At 53.2% G+C, this 24147-nt stretch overlaps 1 protein-coding gene across 1 annotated transcript in view; it reads right to left on the reverse strand.

Annotated features, from left to right (window-relative positions):
• Positions 1-22947, reverse strand: part of CFAP65 (cilia and flagella associated protein 65) — a 33253-nt gene extending 10306 nt beyond the window's left edge. The window contains 19 exon segments of the mRNA XM_012740297.3: positions 205-381; positions 4353-4481; positions 4803-5016; positions 6088-6216; positions 6648-6798; positions 6992-7150; positions 7644-7868; positions 8428-8673; positions 10048-10185; positions 11626-11985; positions 12204-12404; positions 13299-13567; positions 14271-14493; positions 14988-15133; positions 15406-15605; positions 15792-15958; positions 16421-16523; positions 20774-20958; positions 22758-22947. Coding sequence (XP_012595751.2) covers positions 205-381; positions 4353-4481; positions 4803-5016; positions 6088-6216; positions 6648-6798; positions 6992-7150; positions 7644-7868; positions 8428-8673; positions 10048-10185; positions 11626-11985; positions 12204-12404; positions 13299-13567; positions 14271-14493; positions 14988-15133; positions 15406-15605; positions 15792-15958; positions 16421-16523; positions 20774-20958; positions 22758-22916 — 3581 coding nt within the window. The 5' untranslated portion in view covers positions 22917-22947.
• Positions 22948-24147: the final 1200 nt, after the last annotated feature.

Here is a 24147-nt window from a genome sequence, read left to right on the forward strand (position 1 = left end):
CCAAGTTGGTTTCGTTTCGAACTCCTGACCTTGAGCTCACTGCCAAGTTGGGATGGGGTAAGAAGGAAATTAGACCTCCCCAGCAGGTGGGAAGCCCTCCCCGGAGGATGGCCATCTGAGATGCCCTGGAGTCTCATAGTGATGGGCCAAAGGAAGGGATCTCCAGGACCAGAAGTGCAGGGTGGGTGGAGGGTAAGGGAGCACCTGTATTTGAACTCCACCATCTGCTCCTGCCCGGGACTCAGGCTCCCAGCCTTGGGGCTGATGGAGAAGATGCAGTTGTCCTGCACACGCATATGGTGGAGCTCAGTGCAGTTAAACTCTGCTTGCTCTGCCCACAGCTCCATGTCGATCTGCTGGTCACTTGGAAAGAGGAAAGCCCTGGAAGAGCGGTGCGAAGCCATACAAAGGATCCGTCAGGCAGAACAGAGAGGAAAGAGCTCTGAGCCCCCGAGGGACAGATGGAGGCCTCCTCATGCCTCCATTTGGCAAACTGTCTGTCCCACGTGTGGCTGAGCAAGTGAGGCTCTTGTGGTTTCTCATTTCATAATGGCCCCCAAATTCAGGAGCAGAGGCAGGACCATGGGGACTAAAGGAGAAGTGAAGATTGGGGCTCCCATTGTAGATGTCAGGGGCCGAGAGGGTTGCTTGTACATAGGGGGCACTTTGGGCTGGCCCTTCTGTGACAAAGCTTCCAGCAAAGGGCCATTTGGGGCTCCCAGGAATTCTGGCAGCACCAACTAGGGGCCCCTGCGATGGAGGGTGTCCAGGCCAGGGAGGAGAACAGATGCCCGAGCAGAGCTGGCACTCTTGAAACAGAAGCAGGTCTGTGTGTGGAGTTAATGTCTTTGAGCTATAGTAAAACACACACTGCACTCTAAATAGCTGACAAAACTAGTGGCAAAGGGTTCCCAAGGTCACAGTCGGAAAGGAGAAACCCTTCAGAGAGATTGTGCAGAACTGGCCCCAGCAGCAAACCAGGCAGAGGATACCAACAGGAAGCATCCCGAGAGGGAAGAGAAAGCATGCCGCCACCTCTGCAAAGCCTCCGTGGGAGTCAGGGAAAAGCAAATCAAAACCCCCACAAGGAATCAGTCTGAAATTTTCTTACATCTGAAATGAGAAGGGAAGTTACATCCAGTACCAGTAAGTTTATAAAAGACACCATCAAACAGGTAGGGAGAGAAGGGAACTGCTGCAACCATTTAGAAAGAATTTTGGCAACCCCTATTAGAATAAAAAATGCATATGCCTTTTGACCCAGAAATCTCATTTTGGGGAGTTAGCCTTCAGGGATAAAAGCACACACATACACACACACACATACACGGTGTCTATTACAACTTTCTTTGTAGTGACAGAAAAAAAGTAGCTGGGAACAATTAAAGTTTCCAATAAAGGAGTGGTTTAGTGACTTAAGGTCCATCCGCATGATGGAATATTATGCAACTATTAAAAAGAACATGTTAGATCAATATGTATTGATCTGAAGGAAATATTACTAATACAATGCTGAGTGAAAAAATATTTTTCATGAAGTAATACGTACAATATGATTGTGTCATCACTGTAAAAAGAGTAAGAGAATGACTCTGTAAATGAGTGAATGTGTCCATGTGTCATACAAAGGCTGAGAGTCGAAAGCTTGCTCCAGACCATTGTCTCCCCAGAACAGTGGGCTTGGAGAGGGAGCTAGAGAATTTCCTACTTTTCTTCTGTCACCCCGGTATCATCTGACTAGCTACAAGTCAGTAAACTGCTGTTGTCATTTTATTTGGGGGATATTGAGCAGCAGAAAAGTGGAGATCTTGCTATTTCAGGGTCCTGTGGGTGGTTTGAGCCTCTCCCCAGCCCTCAATGCCCTCATCCAGGTGCCCTCCTAAATAATTCCAACCCCTTGCCCTGCCAGTCCTCTAGTGTGAGCTTCCTCCCACCCCCCAATCTGGACGACTGCCACAGCCTTCCTCTTCTCAAGGTGCTGGCTCCTTCTCCCCCAGAGACCACGGTGACTGGTCTCGAAAGCTGACCACGTCTGGGCTTCCATGCTCAGTGTACACCCCCTCGATGCCATCAGAAAAAGTTCAGACTCCGAAGGAGGACTCCAAGGCTCTGCCCACCCTGGCCCCCACCCGCCTCCCCATCCTCATTGGAGACGCTCCCTGCTCACTGTTCAGCCACACCGTGTCCTTGCCAAGCCCTCTGTCTCTCTGCAGCCTCTCTGTCTCTGTCTCTTCCTGCCAGGCTGCACATCTAGCTTAGTTGTAGCTTTCTCCCAGGGAGCCTTCCTGAAGTGCTGCACATCCCTCCCTCATGGCACACACGTGGCCCTGAACCAGGAGGCTGGCCTGCATGGGCCCCTGCAGCACTGTGGGGCAGGGACTGGACTCACCCACATTTCTATCCTGAGACCAGCCCAGAGCCTGTGCCTAGGAAGCACCCAGTAAAGTTTTGGCCAATGATTAGGGAGCAGATGAGTGAACAAACGACATTAACCAGCATATTTGACATGTGCAAGGGATCACCCTTTAAATGCAAGACCCTACAAACCCCAGGGCCAAGCAAAGCAGAGGTGCCAGGCGGAGGAGGCTTGGAGGGAGGGACAGCTGTATGGCTCCCCACCTGGCCCGAGCTCCCCTCCCACGTGGGGTTCTCACTCTGTCCTATGCCGCTGCCTCCTGGGCCTTTCTGACTGGCATGGCAGGAATGAAACCCTCTGTCTGTTCTTTATGAGCTCAGCAGAGACGGGCTAGCATTTCCAAAAATAGCCTTCTAAGAAATTAAAAAGGAAACGTAACGACACCAAAAGCATAGGGGAGTCAAGCTGCTAATCCTGGAGGAAGCACGGTCGGCCTTCCTGCACCTCAAATGATCTCCCGACGATGGGCCCCGTGCGGCGGGCACTCCGCCCGCGTCTCTCCCGCCTCAGCTTCCAGCAGCCTGGACTGTCTCCACAGAGAGTTTGGACTGGGTTGCTCCTGCACAAACACTCGCGCGGGGTCCACCAAAATACCCTGCTCCACTCCAGGACACGCGCCAACGCCGCTTTCTCTTCCCCCACCTCCACCGCCCAGCCCTGGCTCCTGGGCCAAAGAGCCCAGTGAGCAGCAGATCTGGGGCTCAAGGCAGGCCCCGGGCCTTCCAGACCGAGCCAGCGGCCCTGCCAAGCCTCCCTGTCACTCGGGGCGGGCGCGGTTCTCATGGTCCCACCCTTCTCAGACAGGACCCACCTAAAGAGCCAGCTTCCCCATCTCGCTCCGCCACAGAGGGGCTGCCATCACACACCTGACGATGCCACCTGCCCCCGTCACCCCACGCACCCCAAGACTCTCTCTGCCAGCTCGGCAGGCTCCTGCCTATCTTCATTCTCATTCACCCCGCCATGCCCCGCTGGGCCCCCAGGTCCCTCTCCCACGCCTGACCCAGATGGGGACACTTGTTTTTCATCTCTCTTTAGTCAAGCCAAGTTGGAAGTCATCAAAAGGAAGTTTACCAGGAAGTCAAGGCACACGGTGGAGGCAGGGAGGGAGAACAACAAAGAGCCCTGGCACGGGCACAGGATGTTTGCTGGGAACAGGTTCTGCGCCCTGATGGGATGAGGAAAGTCTAGCACAGGAAAGGCCAAGCTTGGCGGGCTCAGGTCTCCTGGCCTGGGTCCCGGGTGACTGAGAGGTGCCTCCGCTCTCCCCTGGCCCTCCCGCGGCCACGCTCCTCAGAGGCAGATCCACCCGGGGCAGCAGCTCCCTGTCCTTCCCCACCGGGGACCCTCAGCTCCCCTCATTCAGGCCCAGCTGTCACTGAACTGGGGCTCTGCCAGGCAGGCCCCAGCGGCTGGACAGTGCCTGGCATGCAGAAGCCACTTGAAGCCGTCTTGCGGACTAACCGGCGCAGGCAGGGGCTCTGGAGTTGGACAAACCTGGCTTTGAACCTGGCTCTGTCCATTGACAGCTGAGTGGCCTTGGCCGAGTCCTTACCCTGGCTGACTCTCGGCTCCCTGGCTGTGAGAGCTGTGAAAGGAGGACTTTCTCACAGGGTTGGTGTGAGGGTTAGAGGAGAAAAGGCTGTGACACACAGGGCCGGGCTCGCGGAAGACGCTCAAGGGCTGCTTCTCATTCATTAAGCCATGAGGCCACGGCGCCCAGTCTCCACCAGGCACTTCCACCACTCTGAGCCTGCTGCCATGTCTCAGCCAGCAACAGGTCCTGAGTCCTGCACGGCGACCCCAGCCACCCTGGCCTCTGCATCCACCAATGGCAGGCCCGCTCTTCACAGACGCCAGGCAGCCTGGTCCGCCCCCTTCCAGCCTCCAGGCACCTGTCTCCTGCCTCCCTGTGGCCCCCTCAAGCCAGTCATACCAGTCCAGGGCCACCACTCCGCTGTTCTTCAACACCAGGAGCACCACTGAGGGTGGGGCGTTGAATGGTGCTGCCCCAAAATTGAAGTCAAGCTTCAGGGGGGTGAAGACAGGGGGGATCTGGCTTGTGCTGTGTGGAGCAGAGAAAGAGGCTCAGACATGGGTTGGGGACAGGGCAGGGCTCTTCCTGGCGTGGCTGGCTGGGCTACTTCTCTCCCTCCAGGTGGGAATTGTAGAATCTGGGATTCAGGGGCAGGGGTGGGTGAGCTCTTCAAACCTCAAGCCAATCCCTGCCTTCTCCAAGCCCCTCCAGGGACAGGCAAGAATTCAGGGCCCCTTTCACAAAGGGATGGGGAGCAGTTTCTTGGACAGGGAGGCTGTCTGGGATGTAGACAGAAAGGGCCACAAACATCCCTAGATAGGCCCTGCCCCCATTCTCAGCCCAGCTCACCTGTGCCGTGTGGGCACCTTGTAGGTGAGCTCTCCGGGGGTGGGGTCGCGCTCCAAGTAACTGTTGAGCAGGTCCAGGGAGAAGAGGCGCCACAGGTGCTTCCGCGTGATGCCCTCGGTGCTGCCCATGGAGCTGACGTCCAAGATGGAGAGTAAGGGGAACACGGCCACCAGGGAGACGTGACACAGCTCCTGCTTTTCCCCAGCCTTGTTATCTGGGGGAGGGGAAGAGAGGAACAGGCTCGCCCCACAGCTCCCCTGGGACAGGGTGTGCAGGCTCAGGACAGCCGGCCCAGCACCCTCGTCAGGAGCAGTGGACGGCCCTTGGGCTCTGGGACATTTCCAACAGCAGCAACCCTTGTCTGATGATTTCTGTGTACCTGGCACTGTCCTAGGTGCTTTACACACTTGCATTTAATGTGCATTGTTACCTGTTTTCAAATGAATTTTTAATAACAGCTTTATTGCTACATAATTTATATGCCACAAAATTCACCCTCTTAACAATTCAGTGATTTTGTACATTCACAGAGTTGTATAATCATCACCACTATCTAATTTTAGAAAATTTTCATCACCCCCAAAAGAAACCCAATACCAATTAGCCGTCACTCCCTGTTCACCTGTCGTCCTCCCCTAGGAACCACTGATCTGCTTTCTGTATCTCTCTGTCTATCCCGGACAGTTCATATAAATGGAATCGTTCTATATGTGGCCTTTGTGATGGCTTATTTCATTTAGCATGTTTTCAAGGTGCATGCATGTAGTGGTATCAGCACTTCATTCCCCTTTCCAGCCCGTGCGCCATTCTTATCCCCATTTTAGAGAAGAGGAAACTGAGGCACAGAGAGGTGAAACAAGTTGCTAAGATTCTAAGGCTAACAAGTACTGGGGCCCAGATCCAGCCCCAGACAGTCTGGCTCCAGCCCACACTCTAACAGCTCTGCCGGCCTGCCAGGGACCGGCTAGTAACAGCCCCACCTTACAGAGGCTGAAGCTGAGGCCCAGGGAGGCTGAGGATTTGTCTAAGATTCCACAATGACTCAACACAGCTCCTAACTCTTCATACTGAGTCTTCCAGGGCTCAGGTACACACACACAGATGCCCACAGATAGATGAGGCTGGCATGCAGCATTCACCCCCCAGACACCCAAAATTATGCTCTGGCATGCCCCACTCGCTCTGCTAGCTCTGCCTTCACCCTTAGCACCCCCGCCCCCAGCCCTGTGTCACACAGCTCCGTACTTCCTCCTGCCCTGCCTCTCCTTGCCAGGGGGCCAGGTACCTCTGTGGGAGAGGAGAGAGTAGCTGATGATCCAGGAGTACTGGGCCCGGTGTTTGGGACAGCCAGTCAGGCAGACAGTGTCCTGGGAGCGGGGCGGGATGCTCCTCTCTGTTCGATCCAGCTGCAGAGCTGCTCAGGGACACACAGGTGGGGTCAGTGGGCACAGGAGGCCTGGCTTCCTCTCTTGCTTTTTCTCAGATACTCTTCCCTGGGCCAGCAGAGCACTGGCTGGAGAGCAGGCTCTGAGTCAGGAAACACAGAGCAGAGCCCCTCCTCCCAGCCTAGGACAGAGGGGACTACACATCTTTGTGTCATCGGCACCTGATAAGCACCTTCCCCACCTAGCAGCCCTGTGAGGTGGTGCCCCTGTAGCCCTGTTTTACAGATGAGGATGTGCGGAGGCTCAGAGAGGACAGTCATCCACCCACCGCCGCATAGCTATAAAGTGGAAGTGCCAGGTTTTAAGCACCGCTCTGCCTGACCCAAACCAGGTGTGGCTAACCAGTCTGAACCAGTAACCCCACCTCCCCCAGCCCCAGTCCCAGCCCAGGTCCGAGTACCGAGGGGTTGGTCGTCGGTGACCTCGGGGCTGCACTGCTCCAGGTGCAGGCGGTAGAAGAGGGTGCAGTTGCCCTCGTTCAGGAGGAGCAGAGACCTGGACTGCTCGCTGTTCACAAGCACATTCCCAAAGTCCAGCTCCTTCTCCTTTGCCTGAGGGCCACAGTTAGCCAGCTGGGGGCAGGGGCTCCCCTAGGCCCTCAGCCTTGCTCTCCAATCCCCATCCTCAGAGGATCCCCCAAGCAAGGGCAGGCCCAGGGGTGTGGGTTCCTACCCCTGCCCTCTCGGAACTGGGTTCCCAGGGACCTTCCCTCCCACCCTGGCCCCCCAGGGCTCTGCCACTCACAGAGAGGCTGCTGGTGACACCCACACCCACCAGCCGCAGCATGTACTGGGTGTTGGGGGGCGGATTGACACGTAGGGGCAGGCTGGGTTCCCAGACCCACATCCCCACTCGGAACAGGTACTTGGTCTCCTCCATAGGGCTGAAGGTCCACATCAGCGTCTGGGGTCACAGAGATGATGGCTGCATAGGAGCCTTGGGAACCCCCTCCCCTGGGCTCCTGGCTGTCTGAGGTCCCATCGCTGGGTGTCAAGCTATGGCAACCCTTTCTGAGTATTTCCCCTGTGCCAGGCACTCTACAGGGCATATAGTATGTCATCTTCCTAGGCCCCTCAATCCTACATCCCTACAAGGTCAGTGGTATTATTTTTGTGCTTTGTTTTCTGATGAGAAACTAGAGGCTCAGAGAAGGGAGGTCACTTGCCCAAGGACAGACAGCTAGTGAGGGTGGGAGGTGGGCTGTGAGCACTCTGGCCAGCTCCAGAGTCTGTGTGAGCTCTCAGCTTCCTGGTGACTGCCCCTGGGCTCTTACAGACACCTATGTTGGTTATTCTTGTTCCAAGATGGGCCTCCCCAACTAGTCTGGAGGGCCCTAGACTAGGGACAGGCGTCTGGTATTTTGGGTCCCAGCCAAGGCAATGTCAAGGCCACTCACAAGGCTCTCATTGGGCTGGATGAGTCCCCTGGAGGGCTGGACAGCCAGCATCTTCTGGTACTGCTGGGAGACCCTCCACTCAAACTGCAGGGGCAGACGCGAGGGGTTGCGGAAGGTGAAGGGGCTGGTGGAGGAGCAGCCCACCAAGGTGGGCTTGAAGTAGAGGTTCTTGGAGGAGTCCAGCTTCAGCTGCAGTGGCTCCTCACGGCTGTGCATGATCACCTCCTGGGGCCAGAGGAAGGAGGGAGCGCCCTGACCTCACCCGAAGTCCTGGCTCCCGCCCATGTTCAGGAAGCCATGAGTTCAGCCTTCCCCCTTGGAGATGGCAGTGAAAGCCCCTCTGCCAGCCTGGGCACAGGCAGTTTCTGTTGAATGCAGAGTTGATGGTGACTGAGCCAGGAGATGATTCTTGAAAGTAACTCAGGGACCGAGAGGAGATATAGACCATTTCATGGGGCCAGGCATAGGTCCACCACCCCTGACCCTATCCCTGTTCTAACCCCAAATATCCCTCTACTATCTGCAGATGTGAATCCTTTCTTGCCCCTAGATCCTTCCTCTGAATTCTCTGTGCCCTCTTTCTTGGTCCCAGACTCCAAGAAGTGGCCAGGCAGGGCCCTGAGGGGTGGGCCAGTTGTTCATAGATGTAGCCAAGGAGTTCCCTCCCTGCTATGCTACTTCCTGGAGGAGGCTTAGGGGCCAACCCCAGAATGTGGCTTTGAAAAGGGAAGCTCCAGGCTACGGCTCATTCCCAAGGACCCAGGTCCCTAGTCCTGCCTCCTACCTTGAGATAATAGGGGCAAAAGTTGAACTTTAGGTAGAAAATGTGCTGCTTCCAGGAATTGCCCTTGGGGTAGGTAGAGATGAGGAAGATCTGGTGGGCCCCAGGTGCCACGAGGCCTGAAGGGGGCCGCAGGGTGATGTCTGAGCTGCTGTGGGGGGCCAGGCTGAAGGTCAGCAGCATGGAGCCTTGGTTGATCAGGAGCAGGCTGCGGTAGGCCGGCTCACAGGAAGGCACCGCAGGAAACAGCTGGGGTTGGGGAGAAAGGAAGAAAAGAGGGACCCCTGCTCTGAGCTCCACTCCCAAGACACCCAGGGACATAGAGGTGGGCTTGGGAGGGACTGTCTCTAGGAGATCCAAGATGCCACCATGCAGCCCATTAGACACCCTGGGAACAGAGAATTAAGGGAGGCCCCCACCTGGCACCAAATAATGCTTTTGTTCTGCAGAAACCTCCTAGCAGGGTGGCCATAGGCCCCTGAGAAATTCAGGCCTCCAAGTCCTCTCCTCAAGGTTAAAGTAAAAATTGTTTCATTTCAGGGTGCCCTCGAATCACCCTTTGGAGAACCCATTTTCAGAGAGCCCTGTCCAGATGCTCTGCAGTGAGCAGCCCCTTCTAGATGATTCTCATGCAGGTGGCTGAGGGGAGCCAACCTGAGTAATCCCAGCTCCCAAACACTCCTTAGGCATCTGGGGTGTGGCCAGCACCAGCTAAGAGCTGAGCAGGCTACAAAACACAAGACACACACTCCCCGACCAAAGCAACCCGTGCAGCTGGGGCCAAGGGGCACCTGTGGGAGCCAGCGAGGGAATGACGCAGCCGGGAATCTTCGGGGCCGCAGCACAGGCCAGACCACTGGGAGGAACCGGCCAGGGGAAGGGGGCCAGGCTGGGAGGTGGCCAGGAGGAGAACGTGTGAGTCAGGGAAGGCTTCAGGAAGGGGTGGCCTCTGAGCTGAATCTTGGGGTGGTATAGGTTTATGACTGAAAGGCAGAAGTGTAACCGGTGGGGAAACAGGATCACCCCAGAGCACATTGTCCCAAAGGGACACCTTTCCAGCAACAAGAAGACTAATGTAAAAGCTGAGGATGGCAGTGGAAACCGGAGGAGGCCTCAGTGGTGGGACCAGGGCTGGAAGCAGGAGGTCTGGCCCCAGGCTCCGTGCTTTCCAGCCCTGTGTTGTCCTGACCCTCAAGTCAGCAGCTCACCAAGGGCCCTGGGGGAGACCTGGGAATTGTGACCCCTTGGGCAAGGGGCTGGCTTTGCCTCCCCCACAGGGCTGGGTGCCCCCCAGGGCTATCGTATCCCTAGGGACTGGCCCAGGACTTGGCACAGCAGGAGCTTGGTAAATAGGGCACAAACAAATGAAGGAGCTGGGCAGTCTTCAACCTGAGGGTGAGAGGACGAGGGGACTATTTCAGTTGGAGCAGGGAAAGGCCACATGTCCAACTCCCAGACCCTCTCCAGGCCCAGTCAGAGTGCCGTGGCCTAGGAGAGCCCTGGTCATAGAAGGCACAGGGATGTGTTTCTGAGGCCACCAAAGAGGAAAAGAGGGACCTGCAGGCCAAAGCTGAAGCCCGGGATCTCCTATCTCCCTCCCACTGCTGTTGGGGTCACGCTCACCTTGGGGACATCCAGGCAATATTGGGGGATGTGGTGCTCAAAGGCAGCATAATAGCTGTGGCCTTGCGCCCGCACCGTCAAGCACCAGGACGGGCACATGGTGCAGTCCTCCTCGATGTTGTTGTAGCTCCGCAGGACCTGCAGGGGGCAGGACCCATGGAAGAGCTCAGAGTCCTGTGTGCCAGTGGGGCGCCCCACTTTGCCCCCTCCCTGGCCCTGTGCTGCTGGAGCCCTTGGTGGGCACAGGAGGAAGACAGTGCAGAGAACTTGAGTCACAACCCAGCCCCTCCCGCCGGGAGCCCAGCGCTGGACGGAGCACTGGCAAACACGCTCCTTAGCGCTTGCAGGGCCGGAGGCGGGCGGGGCGGGACATGAAAGCAGCATTCATTCTGCAGGAACCAGCCTAGGGAAGTGCTGGCCAATAGAAATATCACGTGAGCCACAAATGCCAGCCACAAATGTAATAGTAAATGTTCCAGTAGCCACATTAAAAAAGTGAAACACATGAAATTAATTTCAATAATACGTTTTATTTAGGTCAATAGATCCAAAATCTTATCACTTCAACATATAACCAATATAAAACTATTAATGAGATATTGTACATTCTTTTCATACTGTCTTTGATATCCGGCGTGTATTTGATACTCACAGCACATCTCAGTTTGGACCAGCCACATTTCAAGTGCTCAATAGCCACGTGTGGCTGGCGGTGGCCTTTTTGGACAGTGCAAGTCTAGAGCCTGTAACCTCAAAATCTGCCATGCCGAGCCTCAGCAGGGCTAGGCGTCCACAGCCTCATTCCTACAGACATCCACTTTCCCCCACTGCCAAGACATTAGAACAAAGGCAATGAAAGACCCCACCTTGGCAGGCTTCCTCAAAAGTTTGGACGTGGCCCCAAGTTGGGAAATGAAAAGACCAGGGCTCAGAGACATTGAGGAACTTGCCCAAGGTCATGTAGCTGGTAAGTGACTCTGATCTTAACTGCACAGCTCTACTCTGGGCCCCAGCACCCTTGCTGGGACACAGGGAAAGGCAGGACTAGCCAGCTAAGGAGGGAGTGCCATGTGTCCCGGACTGACAGGCCCTGGCTGGAGCATCGGGGCTGGGGACAGCCTGGGCTCTGAGTTCCCCAACCAAGGGAAGCTGTGCTAGAAGCCCCTTCTCGGACACAGTTAATTATCCAGCACTCCTGATGCTGTCCCCAGGCCCTGGTTCCTGCTGGCCACAGACCCTTCAGAGGGACCATTTCCTACTTCACAGACCAGTAGAGAAGCTAGGAAGGCCTGTAGCTGAGCCCCAGGGAGCCACTCCTTGTGAACCAAATTTTCCCAAAGAGCTTGATCCTAGCTGAATTCTGCCCAGGAGAGCAAGGGGGAGGAGGGGGCCAGGTATGAATAAGCAGAGTCAGATGAGCCAAGTCAGATGTGAGCCTGGGAGGAGACAAGCCAGTAGGGGACGCTGTCCTGCCAAGGAGAGAGGGGAAGCTTGGCACTAAGAGGATGGAGCCCTCTGTGACCCAGTTCAGGCTCCAGCAAAGACCCCTCCTTGCCCCTGTCATCCGTGTACACACACCTTATAGATAGCGAAGGCTTCAAGCTCCACTGCGTAGAGGCAGTTGGGGTAAGTCGGCTGGAAGTGCAGGCGCATGGCTGTGGACTTCAGCGGGGGCACATCGCAGGTTTCGGGGGTTACCCAGAAGGGGCAGTCAGATCTGTGCGTCCAGACCACGGTGATCTTGCCCTTGGTGTTGTTCATCAGGCACAGGGGGACAGGGTTGGGGGCCTCAGGCCCGGGGCAGGCACCAAAATCCACCTCAACAGGCTCTATACTGACGGGTGGGGGGAAGATGGCCATGTCCCTGGTGCCGTCGAAGAAGTATTCAGTCACTGGGGGGATGTAGGGATACTGTGGGGCTGGCATGGTCCCCAGGTCCTGCATGGGAAAAGACAGGTGGACAGGGACCGCCTGCTATTCCTCTTGCCGCTGGCTGTCTTATGCACTCCTATCTGGAAAAGGTTGCAAGAGCTCCACCCGGGTCATCCAAAGGGCTCTAGGGGCACAGGACGGCTTTTGGCCCAAGAATCACTAGAGAAGGAGGCAGCCTGCCCTGGGCAGGGCTGCAGCATCTGGGCCCATAGGGGTTCACTTACCTCTATGGGAATCATGAGGGCCCCATCCTTGTCCCGCTGCAGCTTCTTCTCCTTCAGCATAGCTCCCAGGATGTCAGGAGGGTAGAGTGTCAGCCCCCGGGCCAGATGTGTGCGGTACCAGGCAAGGTGGTGAGGCTTCAGGATGGCGGGCTTGGTGCTGTCTGAGTGGCACGTCCCAATCAAGTCCAGGAAGAGCGGGTCCTGCGCCATTAGTTCATTTGCAACAGTGCATGGGAGGGGTGATGGGGCAAGGAGGGTGCTGGGGGCTGAACTGAGGACAGAAGCTGGACAGGCAGGATGACAGAGGTGGTGGGATGTGAGCTTCAGGGTGGCAGGTGGGGTGGGTACCCCACAGCAGATGAGAACAGTGGGGATCCAGGGAAGGTCAGGACTAGAGCACTCCAGCCCCTAGGATGCTCAGCCATTGCCCACCCTTCTCTTTCCCCTCTGCCATAGCCCTGGGCATTCTACTGCCCATCCTACTGCCACCCAAGAGGTCTGCAAGACCAGAATTCAGGCCCTCTCTAGGGGAGGAGAATATAGAAATGGCCTCATCAGACCTCCCTCTGTGCTCCTGTTCTTCCCCCTCCCCAAGGCCTCCCCTCGCCCATCCTGTACCTGCACAAGGCAGACAGATACACCCAGAGCCTGGGCACCAGCTTGGGGGAGAGGAGGATCCTAGGCTAGATTTCAGCCCCTACTTGCCACATTGGCCAGGCACCCGCTGGTCAGCGCACAATGGTATGACATCCAGGGGCTTGGGGTCAAGGTCTAATGTCAAAGCTCTCTGCCCTACACATGCCCCTGGCAGCAGTCAGGGCAGGATGGACACAGACTGAGCCCTCATGTGCCCTGACACTCTGGCCCCCTAACCCTCTGGACATGCTTCAGCCGGAGCCCTCCCGTGTCCTGGCCATGCTCTAAAAGCAGGGGCCTTGGAGGAGGACATGACCCTGGCAGACAGCCCCAGAAGTTCCAGAATACAAGGGAGGTGCCCACCAGGCCTTGCCTTCATCACTGGGCCTCAGATGGGCCCTGGATCAGCCCCAGAGGAGCCCCTATTCCCCTCAGTCTCGGTCCTTCCCCACTGCTCACCTGGTGGTGGATGAGGCAGGCCACGCGCCGAAAGAAGATGATGGGGTGAGTGGGCTGGAAGGCGCAGTGCAGGGTCATGCGTGACTTGCCCACCAGAGTCCCGTAGGCAGGCCTGATGCTGAAGACGCTCTCCTGGCAGTCGATGGCAAACTGGAAGCGGGCCGTGCAGTCCGACTTGTTCTCAATCCACAGGGACTGCACCAAGGAGCGCTCCCCAAGTTGCACCCAGCCGAAGTCGACACAGTAGTACTCCAGGGACACAGCAGGACCTGGGCATAGACAGGGAGTCCCTGTGAGTGGGTCCTGCCCCCTGGTAGGGCCTCCTCAATGATGTCTCAGAAATGGTCCTACTGGCTGGGCGCGGTGGCTCACGCCTGTAATCCTAGCACTCTGGGAGGCTGAGGCAGGTGGATTGTTCAAGGTTAGGAGTTCAAAACCAGCCTGAGCAAGAGTGAGACCCCGTCTCTACTATAAATAGAAAGAAATTAATTGGCCAACTAATATATAGAGAAAAAATTAGCCGGGCATGGTGGCGCATGCCTGTAGTCCCAGCTACTTGGGAGGCTGAGGCAGAAGGATTGCTTGAGCCCAGGAGTTTGAGGTTGCTGTGAGCTAGGCTAATGCCACGGCACTCACTCTAGCCTGGGCAACAAAGCGAAACTGTGTCAAAAAAAAAAAGAAAGAAAAGAAAAGAAATGGTCCTACTGATGGGACGTGGTGCCGCCTGGAGACAGAGGCCAGCCTAGAAAGGCCCAGAGCCCTGGCAAGCTGAGTAGACTCCAGCACCCTGGGGTGCTGGTGGGACTGCTACCTCCAGGTGTCTACAAATTACCCAGTGGGCCACCAGGGGGCAGCAGACACCAGGCTGAGGGGCGAGGTGGCCCCAGCTCTTAGGCCAGGAAGGAGCTCTTCAGAATCCTCTGGGTTGCTCCTGTCCCCAAGAGAAGCGCAGTATCCAGGGGTCACCAGTACCTCTACAGAAACCAACGACCTTGAGCTGGGTTTGCGAGCCACAGCCAGAAGGCATGATGGAGAAGTAGTCCATAGTTCTGGTGTCCAAAGTCTCAGGGTGGAAGAACACCGAAACGCATTTCTTCTCTCCTGGGGACACGATGCCATGAGCCGTGGGGCATGAGAAGGCATGGTCTTTAGCCAGCAGGTCTGCGGAGACTTCAATCCTGAAGGGGGCTTTCACCTGTGGGGCCAGGTTGCGGATGAGGGGTCAAGAGCAACGTGTGCCTTGTACTGAGGTGCCCAGCCGAGGGGATGGGGCAGCTGGCACCCAAGCTGTGCCCGCTGGCCAGCTGTGGGCATGGGGCAAGGCTACCAGCAGGAGGAAGGAAGGGGCCAAGCCATGTGCCCTGAACTGGGCCTACCCAAAGAGGGCACCTTTTTCTTCTCCCAAAGGTGCCATCACAGCTACCTGTGGGCCTGGGGTCAGGACAGTCTCAGGGATGCTCCTTGGATTGCACTGGGGGGTCAGGGTGTAGCCCAGCACAGCCCCCAGCTGAGAGCAGAGGGGTACTCCTATTGATAGCTGTTGATACATATGTGTATCAACAGACATGGGTTATGTGAAGCTTGGGGCCAAATGTGTGGAGAGAAAGGAGGACATTCTATAAAGGGAACACATTTTAGGAAAACCCAGTCCTACGGTCCTGCCTCTTCCCCTCCCCGCCCCATGCGTACCACTGACGGGTTATATAGCTTGATCTGCCTCTCGGCAGTGCAGCCCACAGCAACAGTGCCAAAGTGCAACACTTTCTGGAAGCCGTCTGCATCCTGGTCCTCTGGTCGCTTACGCTTTATGCTCACCAGCAGCTGGGCGCATTTGGCTGGGGAAAGATAGGGGAGTCTCAGGGAGAAGCCACCAGGGCCTCTGCGGCCCCAGCTGAACAGCTACTCAAAGGAAGGAGGTGTCCCCGGTAAAAATCAGTCTGCAACATCACAGAGGGCAAAGAAAAGGCAAAGCCTGGGGGGGCGGGGGAGTGCAGGAGGCTGGTGGAGGCCCCATGGGCAGGGCAAGAGGTGGGGGCCACACGAGGCCTTGAGCCCCGGGGAGGTGCAGCAGCTGGGCGCCTGGGGACAGGTGGGGGCCAGGCCTCACCCACAGCCTGCAGCTGGATGGTGCTCTTCTGCTGGTTGCCCTCCCCGTACCAACATGTGGCCTGAACTTCGTGGATGACAGCTGTAATGGGCTGAAAGGTCACCTTGATCCGACAGGCTAGGCCCGGCTCCAGTAGCCCTGTGGTGGGCAGGATCTGGAATGGGCTGGGGACCTCCCAGCTGAAGAAGGTCGGCAGGTCCCTGGGGGATAGGAGGCAGGTTAGGGCCACAGGGCCCCTTCTGACCACTGTCCCTTCTTTAGCAAGGCAGAGGCATGGGGCCACCCTCTTAACTCCTCCACCAAGATACGCTGGACTCTCCTGCTCCCAGGTACTCTCCTCGCAGCTCTTGCTCTCCCCACCTCTGTACCTCAGCCTCTGCCCTCACCCCATATTGTCCAGGCAGAACCAGGCTTCAGCTGTGTCCCCGACGGCACACATGGGCAGCTGCAGCAACGGTGGGCAGTTCAGCTCATGGTAAGGCAGTGTGGCTCGCAGGTCCACACAGAACATCCCCTCTGCCTTCTCAAACCACACTTGGTCCACGTACTCCTTCTGCAGCGTGGGGGCGGCGGCAGAGGCAGTCATTGTCAGCGGCACCTAGGTGGCGCTCAGGGACCAGATAGCCCACCCTCCCTCAGCACCCCAACCCAGCCACAGCAGACTCAGAGGAGTGGGTTGGCTGCCCGTGCCCCTACGTCGTCTTGGTCTCAGAGATTAGGGCCTCTTTTGTGGGGAAAATAATTTGAGGAAATTTGGAGGGATCGGGAAAAGGCCAGGGAACCTAGGGCTTTCTGATGGCTAATACAGCGTCCCCATCTCTGCCCCTCCCAGTGGCCAGTGGGGAACATGCCTCTGCCTGATACGATTAGGGTCTGAACCCTTTTGGGCTTGTGCTATAGCTGGCAGGACGCGCACGTGGTGGCGGAGCACCTTCCTGCTCTGCCCGCTGCTGCTCTGAGGTCCCTGTTCCCGGACTCCTTGCCCGCACCCCTCACTCTCTGTGACAGAGCTTACCTGCTCTAGAGGCCGGAAGATGATGGGGAGGGTGAGGGTTATGCCCGGGCTCAGGAAGATGGGCTGAGGGATGACTGTGAAGAAGAACTTGGTCTTGGGGGGCCTGCAAGAGAGAGGGGGTGGACACTTCAGATCGGGGCTCAGAACGACTCGAAGAGGCAGGAAGACTGGGGAGACCTTGAAGCTGAAGGGCTTAAGTCCTTGGGGCCACAGAGAAAGAGACGTGGGGGTGAGTGTGTGGAGGAGGACACACGAGGGTTTGGTCAGAAGAGGACCTGTCTCCCTCCTCCTCTTCCTCCTATTGTCACAGCCCTTCACTCTGAACGAAAGGGAGGCGGCATTCGTAGCTGTGGTGAGCATGGCTGGGGTGTAGGAAGGACACCCTGACTTAACAGAGCCCCTGAGCCCTCAGCTGGGGGAAGGCTGGGAAGGGAGTTGCCAGGGATGCTTTTCCAAACAGAAGCCTGGGCAGGGCTGTAGCCTCCAGCGTGGGTTAAAACTATAGATGCTGCAGGCTTTTAAAATACTAATAAGATGATGACAACAACTCTATAGCAATAAATGTTTAAGTTTAGATGCAATATATGCATTCCTAGGGAAAATATACCTTGCCAAAACTGACTCAAGAATTATACAATAAATTTTATGGCCATCCTACCTAAAATCGTCAAAGAAACAGAATAGGTAGTCAAAACTCTTCCTACAAAGAAAACACTAGGCCCGATGGCTTCACGGCAAGTCCTACCAAGCATGTGAGGAAAAATAATTCTGGCCTTCAAGTCTTCCAGTTAATAGAAAATGAGGAAAACACTCATCAACACAGTCTACGAAGCCATCATAATGTTGTTATGAAAACCTGACAGAGAGGCTGGGCGCGGTGGCTCATGCCTGTAATCCTAGCACTCTGGGAGGCCAAGGCGGACGGATTGCTTAAGGTCAGGAGTTTGAGACCAGCCTGAGCAAGAGTGAGACCCTGTCTCTACTATAAATAGAAAGAAATTAATTGGCCAACTAATATATATAGAAAAAATTAGCCAGGCATGGTGGTACATGCCTGTAGCCCCAGCTACTTGGGAGGCTGAGGCAGAAGGATTGCTTGAGCCCAGGAGTATGAGGCTGCTGTGAGCTAGGCTGATGCCATGGCACTCACTCTAGCCTGGGCAACAAAGCGAGACTCTGTCTCAAAAAAATAAAGAAAAAAAACCTGGCAGAGGCAGGAGAATAAAGAAAAATGACAGGCCAATCTTACTCATAAACAAAATATTAGCAAAAAGAATTTAGCAATATATTAGAAAGAATACTCAGTCATTACCAGTTGCATTCATTCCAGGAATACATGGTTGGCTTAACACAGAAAATCAATTAATATAATCCACCATATTAATAAATTAAGAGAGGAAAAAAATCAAATGATTATCTCAATATAGAAAAATATTAGATATGGCAGGTGTGGTGGCTCACACCTGTAATCATAGCACTCTAGGAAGCCAAGGCAGAAGGATCACTTGAGGTCAGGAGTTCAAGACCAGCCTGAGCAAGAATGAGACCCCATCTTTACTAAAAATGGAAAAATTATCCAGGCATGCTAATGCACGCCTGTATTCCCAGCTACTTGGGAGGCTGAGGCAGGATTGCTTGAACCTAGGAGTTTGAGGTTGCAGTGAGCTTTGATGTTCTCTACCCAGGGCAACAGAGTGAGACTCTGTCTCCAAAAAAAAAAAAAAAAAAGCATTAGGAAGGGGAAAAATGCCATTTGCCATATAAAATATAAATGTGTGCATGGAAAAAAACAAAAGGGTTATGAAATAAATTATTAGAATTAATAAAAGGATTACTGAGGTCTCTAGACATAATTTTTATACCCATACATCCAGATTATACCCATATAAAAATAAATGACATTCAAAAATTATCAACAAACAGAAATAAAAACAACTTTAAAATACATCATATATAAAATCTACAAAAATATAAAATGCTTAGGAATAAATCTAACTAAAGATATGCAGTATGTCTATGGAGAAAACTTTAAACTTTATTGAGAGACATGAAAAAAGACCTAATAAATGTAGAAATAAAGAGATACACCATGTTCATGGATCAAAAGAATCAATATCGTAATGATGTCAATTCTCCCCAAATTGATCTATAGATTCAATTAAATTCCAATCAACATATTAAAAAGTGTATGTGTATGTGTATGTATGATAAGCTGATCTGGATATTTATATAAAAGTTCAAAGGGCCACCAAGATAGCCAAAACAGTTTAAAGAAGAGTGAAGTTGAAGGACTTACAACACTATTAGATATCAAGATTTACTATAAGTTCTAATAATGAATTCAGGCTAGTGTATTGGTCCAGGGATAGACAAGTAGATCAAGGGAATAAAACAGACTTCAGAAATGGACCTGTATACATAGGAACACTTGATATATGTCAGTGGTGTGGGAGACCATCAGAGAAAGTATACACTTGTCAATAAATGATGTTGAGACAATTGGACATTTCACTGACGAAAAACATGTCATCAGATCCCTAGCTTAAATCATTCACAAAAATCAGTTCCATATAGATAAAAGACAGATATGAAAGGCCAAAACTATAAAGTCTTTAGAGGATATTATAGGAGAATATCTTCATGACCTAGGGGTAGAGAAGGACTTCTTAGGCAAGGCACAAATAAAGCACTACCCATTAAAGAAAAAATTGATAAATTTGAAAAATCAAAAATCAAAATCAAAAAAATTGATAAATTTGATTCCTTTAAAATTAAGAACCTCTATTCTTCAAAAGATACAAGAAAGAGAGGAAAAGACAAGTCATAAGGTGAGAGAAGATATCCACAACACATAACCAACAAAGGATTAATACTCAGGATAAGAACTTATACCAAAAAAAGAAAGAGGCCGGGCGTGGTGGCTCACGCCTGTAATCCTAGCACTTTGGGAGGCCGAGGCGGGTAGATTGCTCAAGGTCAGGAGTTCGAAACCAGCCTGAGCGAGACCCCGTCTCTACCAAAAATAGAAATAAATTAATTGACCAACTAAAAATATATATACAAAAAAAATTAGCCGGGCATGGTGGCGCATGCCTGTAGTCCCAGCTACTCGGGAGGCTGAGGCAGTAGGATCGCTGAGCCCCGGAGATTGAGGTTGCTGTAAGCTAGGCTGACGCCACGGCACTCACTCTAGCCTGGGCAACAAAGTGAGACTCTGTCTCAAAACAAAAAAAAAAAAACAAAAAAAAAAACAAAAAGAAAGAAAAGACATTCCAATAGAAAAATGGGCACACACATCAACATAAATTTCACAAGTGAAAAACTGCAAATGGTCAATAACCTAGGAAAAGATACTCACCCTCATTAATCAGTAATCAGGAAAATGCAAATTAAAACCACAACAAGTTACCATTATTGGCAAAAATTTTAAATCCTGACAATCACAATTATTGGTAAGGATGTGAAAGAAGAGCTCTCTAATGCGGCTGGCAGGCATCTAAACAGATGCATGTCCTTTGGAAAATAGTTTGGCTTTGTCTACAAAAAGTGAACACGTACACGTCCGAAGCCTCAGCAATTCTTCTCCCACATATATACCCCCGAAAAACTCTTGTACTTGTGCAACTGGAGATGTATACATGAATGTTGGTAACAGTCCCAAACTGGAAACAACCCAAACATCCCTCAACAGAAGAATGGATAATGCATTATGCTATAGGCATACACTGGAACACTATTCCACAATGAAAAAGGGTAAAACTATAGCTGCACACGAATGAGTCTTAAAAACATAATCGAGCAAAATGTAAGAGTTACAAAAGCATACCATATTCTTCCATTTATATAAAGTTCATAAGAAGGTAAAGTATGTCATTTAGGGATGCAAACACAGGTGGTAAATCCATTTTAGAAAAGCAAGAAAATCATTACCATAAAATTCAGGATAGTGGTTAGCTTCCTGGGTAGGGAGGGGGTTCTCATAGGGGAGAGACACACAATGGGAGAAGGTGAGCATCAGACACCATCATTATTCCATGATTTAATCTGGTTACATGGGTTCTACTTTCTAGAATTCTTCAAACTGCACATGTTTTGAACACTCATGTGCTTTTATATGGCATACTAAAAGGTTTTTTTATTTTTTATTATTTTTAAATTTTTTGTAGAGCTGGGGTCTCACTATGTTGCCCAGACTTGCCTTGAACTCCTGGCCTCAAGTGATTGTCTTACCTCCCAAAGTGCTGGGATTATAGGCATGAGCCACCGCACCTGGCCTAAAGGATTTTTTTAAAGAGAGCCTGCTTTGGGGGGTTGGGGGTTTGGGGGCTGGGTCCCTGGTCCTCATACTGGTACCTGTATGTCATCTTCTGGATTTTCAAGGATAGATTTTTCAGAACCAGGTTCCTTGTGGTCTCCTTTCCTAGCTCCCAGCCTTTCCAATGCAGCTCCTCGGTCACCTCAATGCCCCAGATGACCCTTTTCTTCACTGTGTCCTGCTTCTTTTGGAAGCATATTTGCATGTCTGTGGAGCTGGCTGGCTGCTCAGGTGGCAGAGGGAAGGGGAAGAAGAAAAGACATTAGTGGGGTCGGATGCAAAGACCCAGAGGACAGGCAAAGATCTCCCTATCTCCAGGAGGCAATAAATGAAACCACCCCCACCCCTGAAAATGGCCTGGAGAGGGAAAGTGAGGTTGCTAGGACAACTTTCCAACTACAGCCCCAGCCCTTAAAGCCTTCCCTGGACACCCACCCAGCCATTGCACCCCGCACATAAACGTGGTGGTGGCTGTCTGCTCTGTTCCTCAGAGTACGCTCTTATACCTCCCTCACACCCTCCCCCTCCTCATCCTGCCCTTACTACAGAGGACTCTCTTAGCTGGAGCGGTCTATCCCAGACACTTTTGCAGACCACAGGGACACTCCGCCATCCCCTGTCCCATCCCTCAACTGGCTGGTGGAGCAAAGGAAGGAGCCAATGTGCCTGCAATCAACCTCCACCCACGCCCTGCCTGCTGGGGCCTCTCCAAAGGATGCTCCTGGTGATGCCAGCGATGCTGTGTGCCAGTGTCTCCTTGTCTATAGTGGACAGTCCTTCCATCAGCTGATCCATAACCCCAGCTATGTGGGAAGGAAGGGGAACTGAGACCCCCCCGCCCCCGGGGGAGATAAGGTGGAGGAAGAATGACCTGGCTCTCTTCCTACCACAGTCACTACTATGAATGCTCAACTCATTGGCATTTTCATTTATCTTTGATCAAGTATGGCCTTTATATTGCTGCATAGCATGAGGAAGGATGTAGTCACCCATTCAACAAACACTTGTTAACTCCTATTATGCACCAAACACTGTGCTAGGGGCTGGGGCTACAATGGTGAACAAAGCTGACAAACCCCTTCTCCCTTAGATCTTATGTTCTCATTTTCAACATTACACAGCACGTGGGTGGCCAGCATGGTATTTTCTTTCCCAAGGTGCTCATGGAGGACGGTGACGTGGGGGGTGGGGGATTTACTATAAATACCAGTTGGGGATCAGTCAGGGTCCAATCAGGAAAACAGAAGCCACTCTGGGTCATAAAACAGGGAATTCAATGCACAATCAGGGACAGTGAAGGAACCCAGGAGTTAGAATATCACGAAGCTGCCACCACACCTAGGTTAGGGGACGTGGTGGGCTTATTAGAGCCCGCAGCATGTCTGGTGGGAACTGGAGCCACAGGGGAGATGCAGCTGTGGACAGAGCCACTGTCAAAAGCAGAGAGAGGGGAAGAAAAGTGCCCTGGCTCCCCCTTCCTCCCATCTTCCAATCTCCCGTCAGCGCAGAGCAGAGCAGGGAAGGGATGTGAGTGAATCTGAGAGCAAACAGGCCTAGAATGGAGGGGCAAGATGTCTTCCAACACACGACCCTCAGGCCACATGGAGGCAAGGACAACCACCATCACATCTCAGGAGACGCGCACCACCTACCCACAACACAGACATGCGCTGCGTGGAACACAAAGTCATACCCCATAGCCCCACCCCTGGACGGCTGTACCACAAGGAGAACCACAAAAGTTGCCAGAAGTGAACAACACCCATACATCAGTCACACACAAAGTCCTAGGGGGCAAGGCCAGAAGAGCTTTGTGAGGGAAGAGAGAACTCGCTCTTCCCCGGAGCCCTCCTGCCCACGGCCTCCCACTGCACCCACTGCTCCCAGCACTCCAGTGCGTTGCTGTCCTGTCCACACAGGGGATAGTGCTGGGGTGTACAGGGCAGACTCAGGGCCTCTGCTGACGCTTTCACCCCACTATTCTGCCACACCATGCTCCGTGCACCCTAGCTGTGTCCCCACCCGAGCACTGGTGCTGCTGCAGGCACTCCTGGCTGCACTGCTGCTGTTGACGGTGACCATGGCCACTGTGCTGGTACTCAGGTGGGATCCACCAGAGTTCACGGTGTAGTCCACACTGTCCGTGTGCCGAATGACGGGGCTTGGGGCCTGGGTGAGCATTGGAAACCTGATGGTGCTCCAGGGAGCACACTTGCTGAACCAGGAGTTCCTTCCAGGTCCAGGTGTGAGTCTGGATCTGTGGAGAGAGAAGAGGGGAGACAGGAGGAACGTGAGAAAGAGAGGCCTATGGAGGAGACACACTGTGGCTGTCACTGTCATGAAGGAGACCTGCTTCCCAGATCTAGCAACAGGTGTGAGGCAGCATCATGAGGAATGAGAACAGACACAAGATCCGGGGACTCACCATTCAGGAAAGACACTTGAAAGAGGGACTTGGGGATAAGGTCCACCCAGCCAAGCCCCTCCATAGCCACACTTGGCATTTCTCAGCAAGTTCCCAGTGCGTGTCACGGAGGCACATACTTACCTTTATCTGCCTTTCGCTCTGCACTCACTTCCTCTGAACGTGCCTTGCCTCCTGTGAGAGGAGGAGTGAGGGGGATAGGAGAGGCAAAGGAGCCTGGCTGCTTCTTGGTCTCCTGTGTTTCCTCTACCAGTGCACAACCTGCAGCCCAGGGTCAAGGTAAACATTCACTGAAATAACAGATCAATCAAAGGATAAATGAATCAGTCTAGAGCAGAGGGATCCCCAGATGAAATGCCCCTCAAATTACATGCAAATACAAGTGGTGCATATGCAAATATTATGTGCAAATTATATGCAAGGTGTCATATATATGTACACATCTGTTTTCCAGGAATAGCATCCACAGTTTTCACCAAAGGCTCAAAAGGCGCTGGGTGCAGTGGTTCACGCCAGTAATCCTAGCACTCTGTGTGGCCAAGGCGGCAGGACTGCTTGAGCTCAGGAGTGAGCTCAAGAGTGAGACGCCGTCTCTACCAAAAAGAAAAAAAACTCCACTGGGCATGGTGGTGCATGCCTATAGCCCCAGATACCTGAGAGGCTGAGGCAGGAGGATCCCTTGAGCCCAGGAGTTGGAGGTTGCTGTGAGCTTCAATGATGCTACTGCACTCTACTCAGAGTGACAGAGTGAGACTCTTTCAACAGTAAAAAATAAGGAAACTGAGCACCCTGCCTCACAATCTCCCACCCCTTCACATTAAAAAATATATATATTTTAAAAAGGCTCAAAAGGGTGCTTGGCTTTGCTCTAAGATACACAAAGTGTCTCAGACTGGCTCTGGCTTCATCCCTTCAAATCCGCTCTTCCTTCAGCTGGATCCTTTAGCGCACACACCCAAGTGTGACTTTGTAACCTACATAAGACGA

This window comes from Microcebus murinus, chromosome 8 (assembly GCF_040939455.1).
Source record: "Microcebus murinus isolate Inina chromosome 8, M.murinus_Inina_mat1.0, whole genome shotgun sequence".
NCBI lineage: Eukaryota > Metazoa > Chordata > Mammalia > Primates > Cheirogaleidae > Microcebus > Microcebus murinus.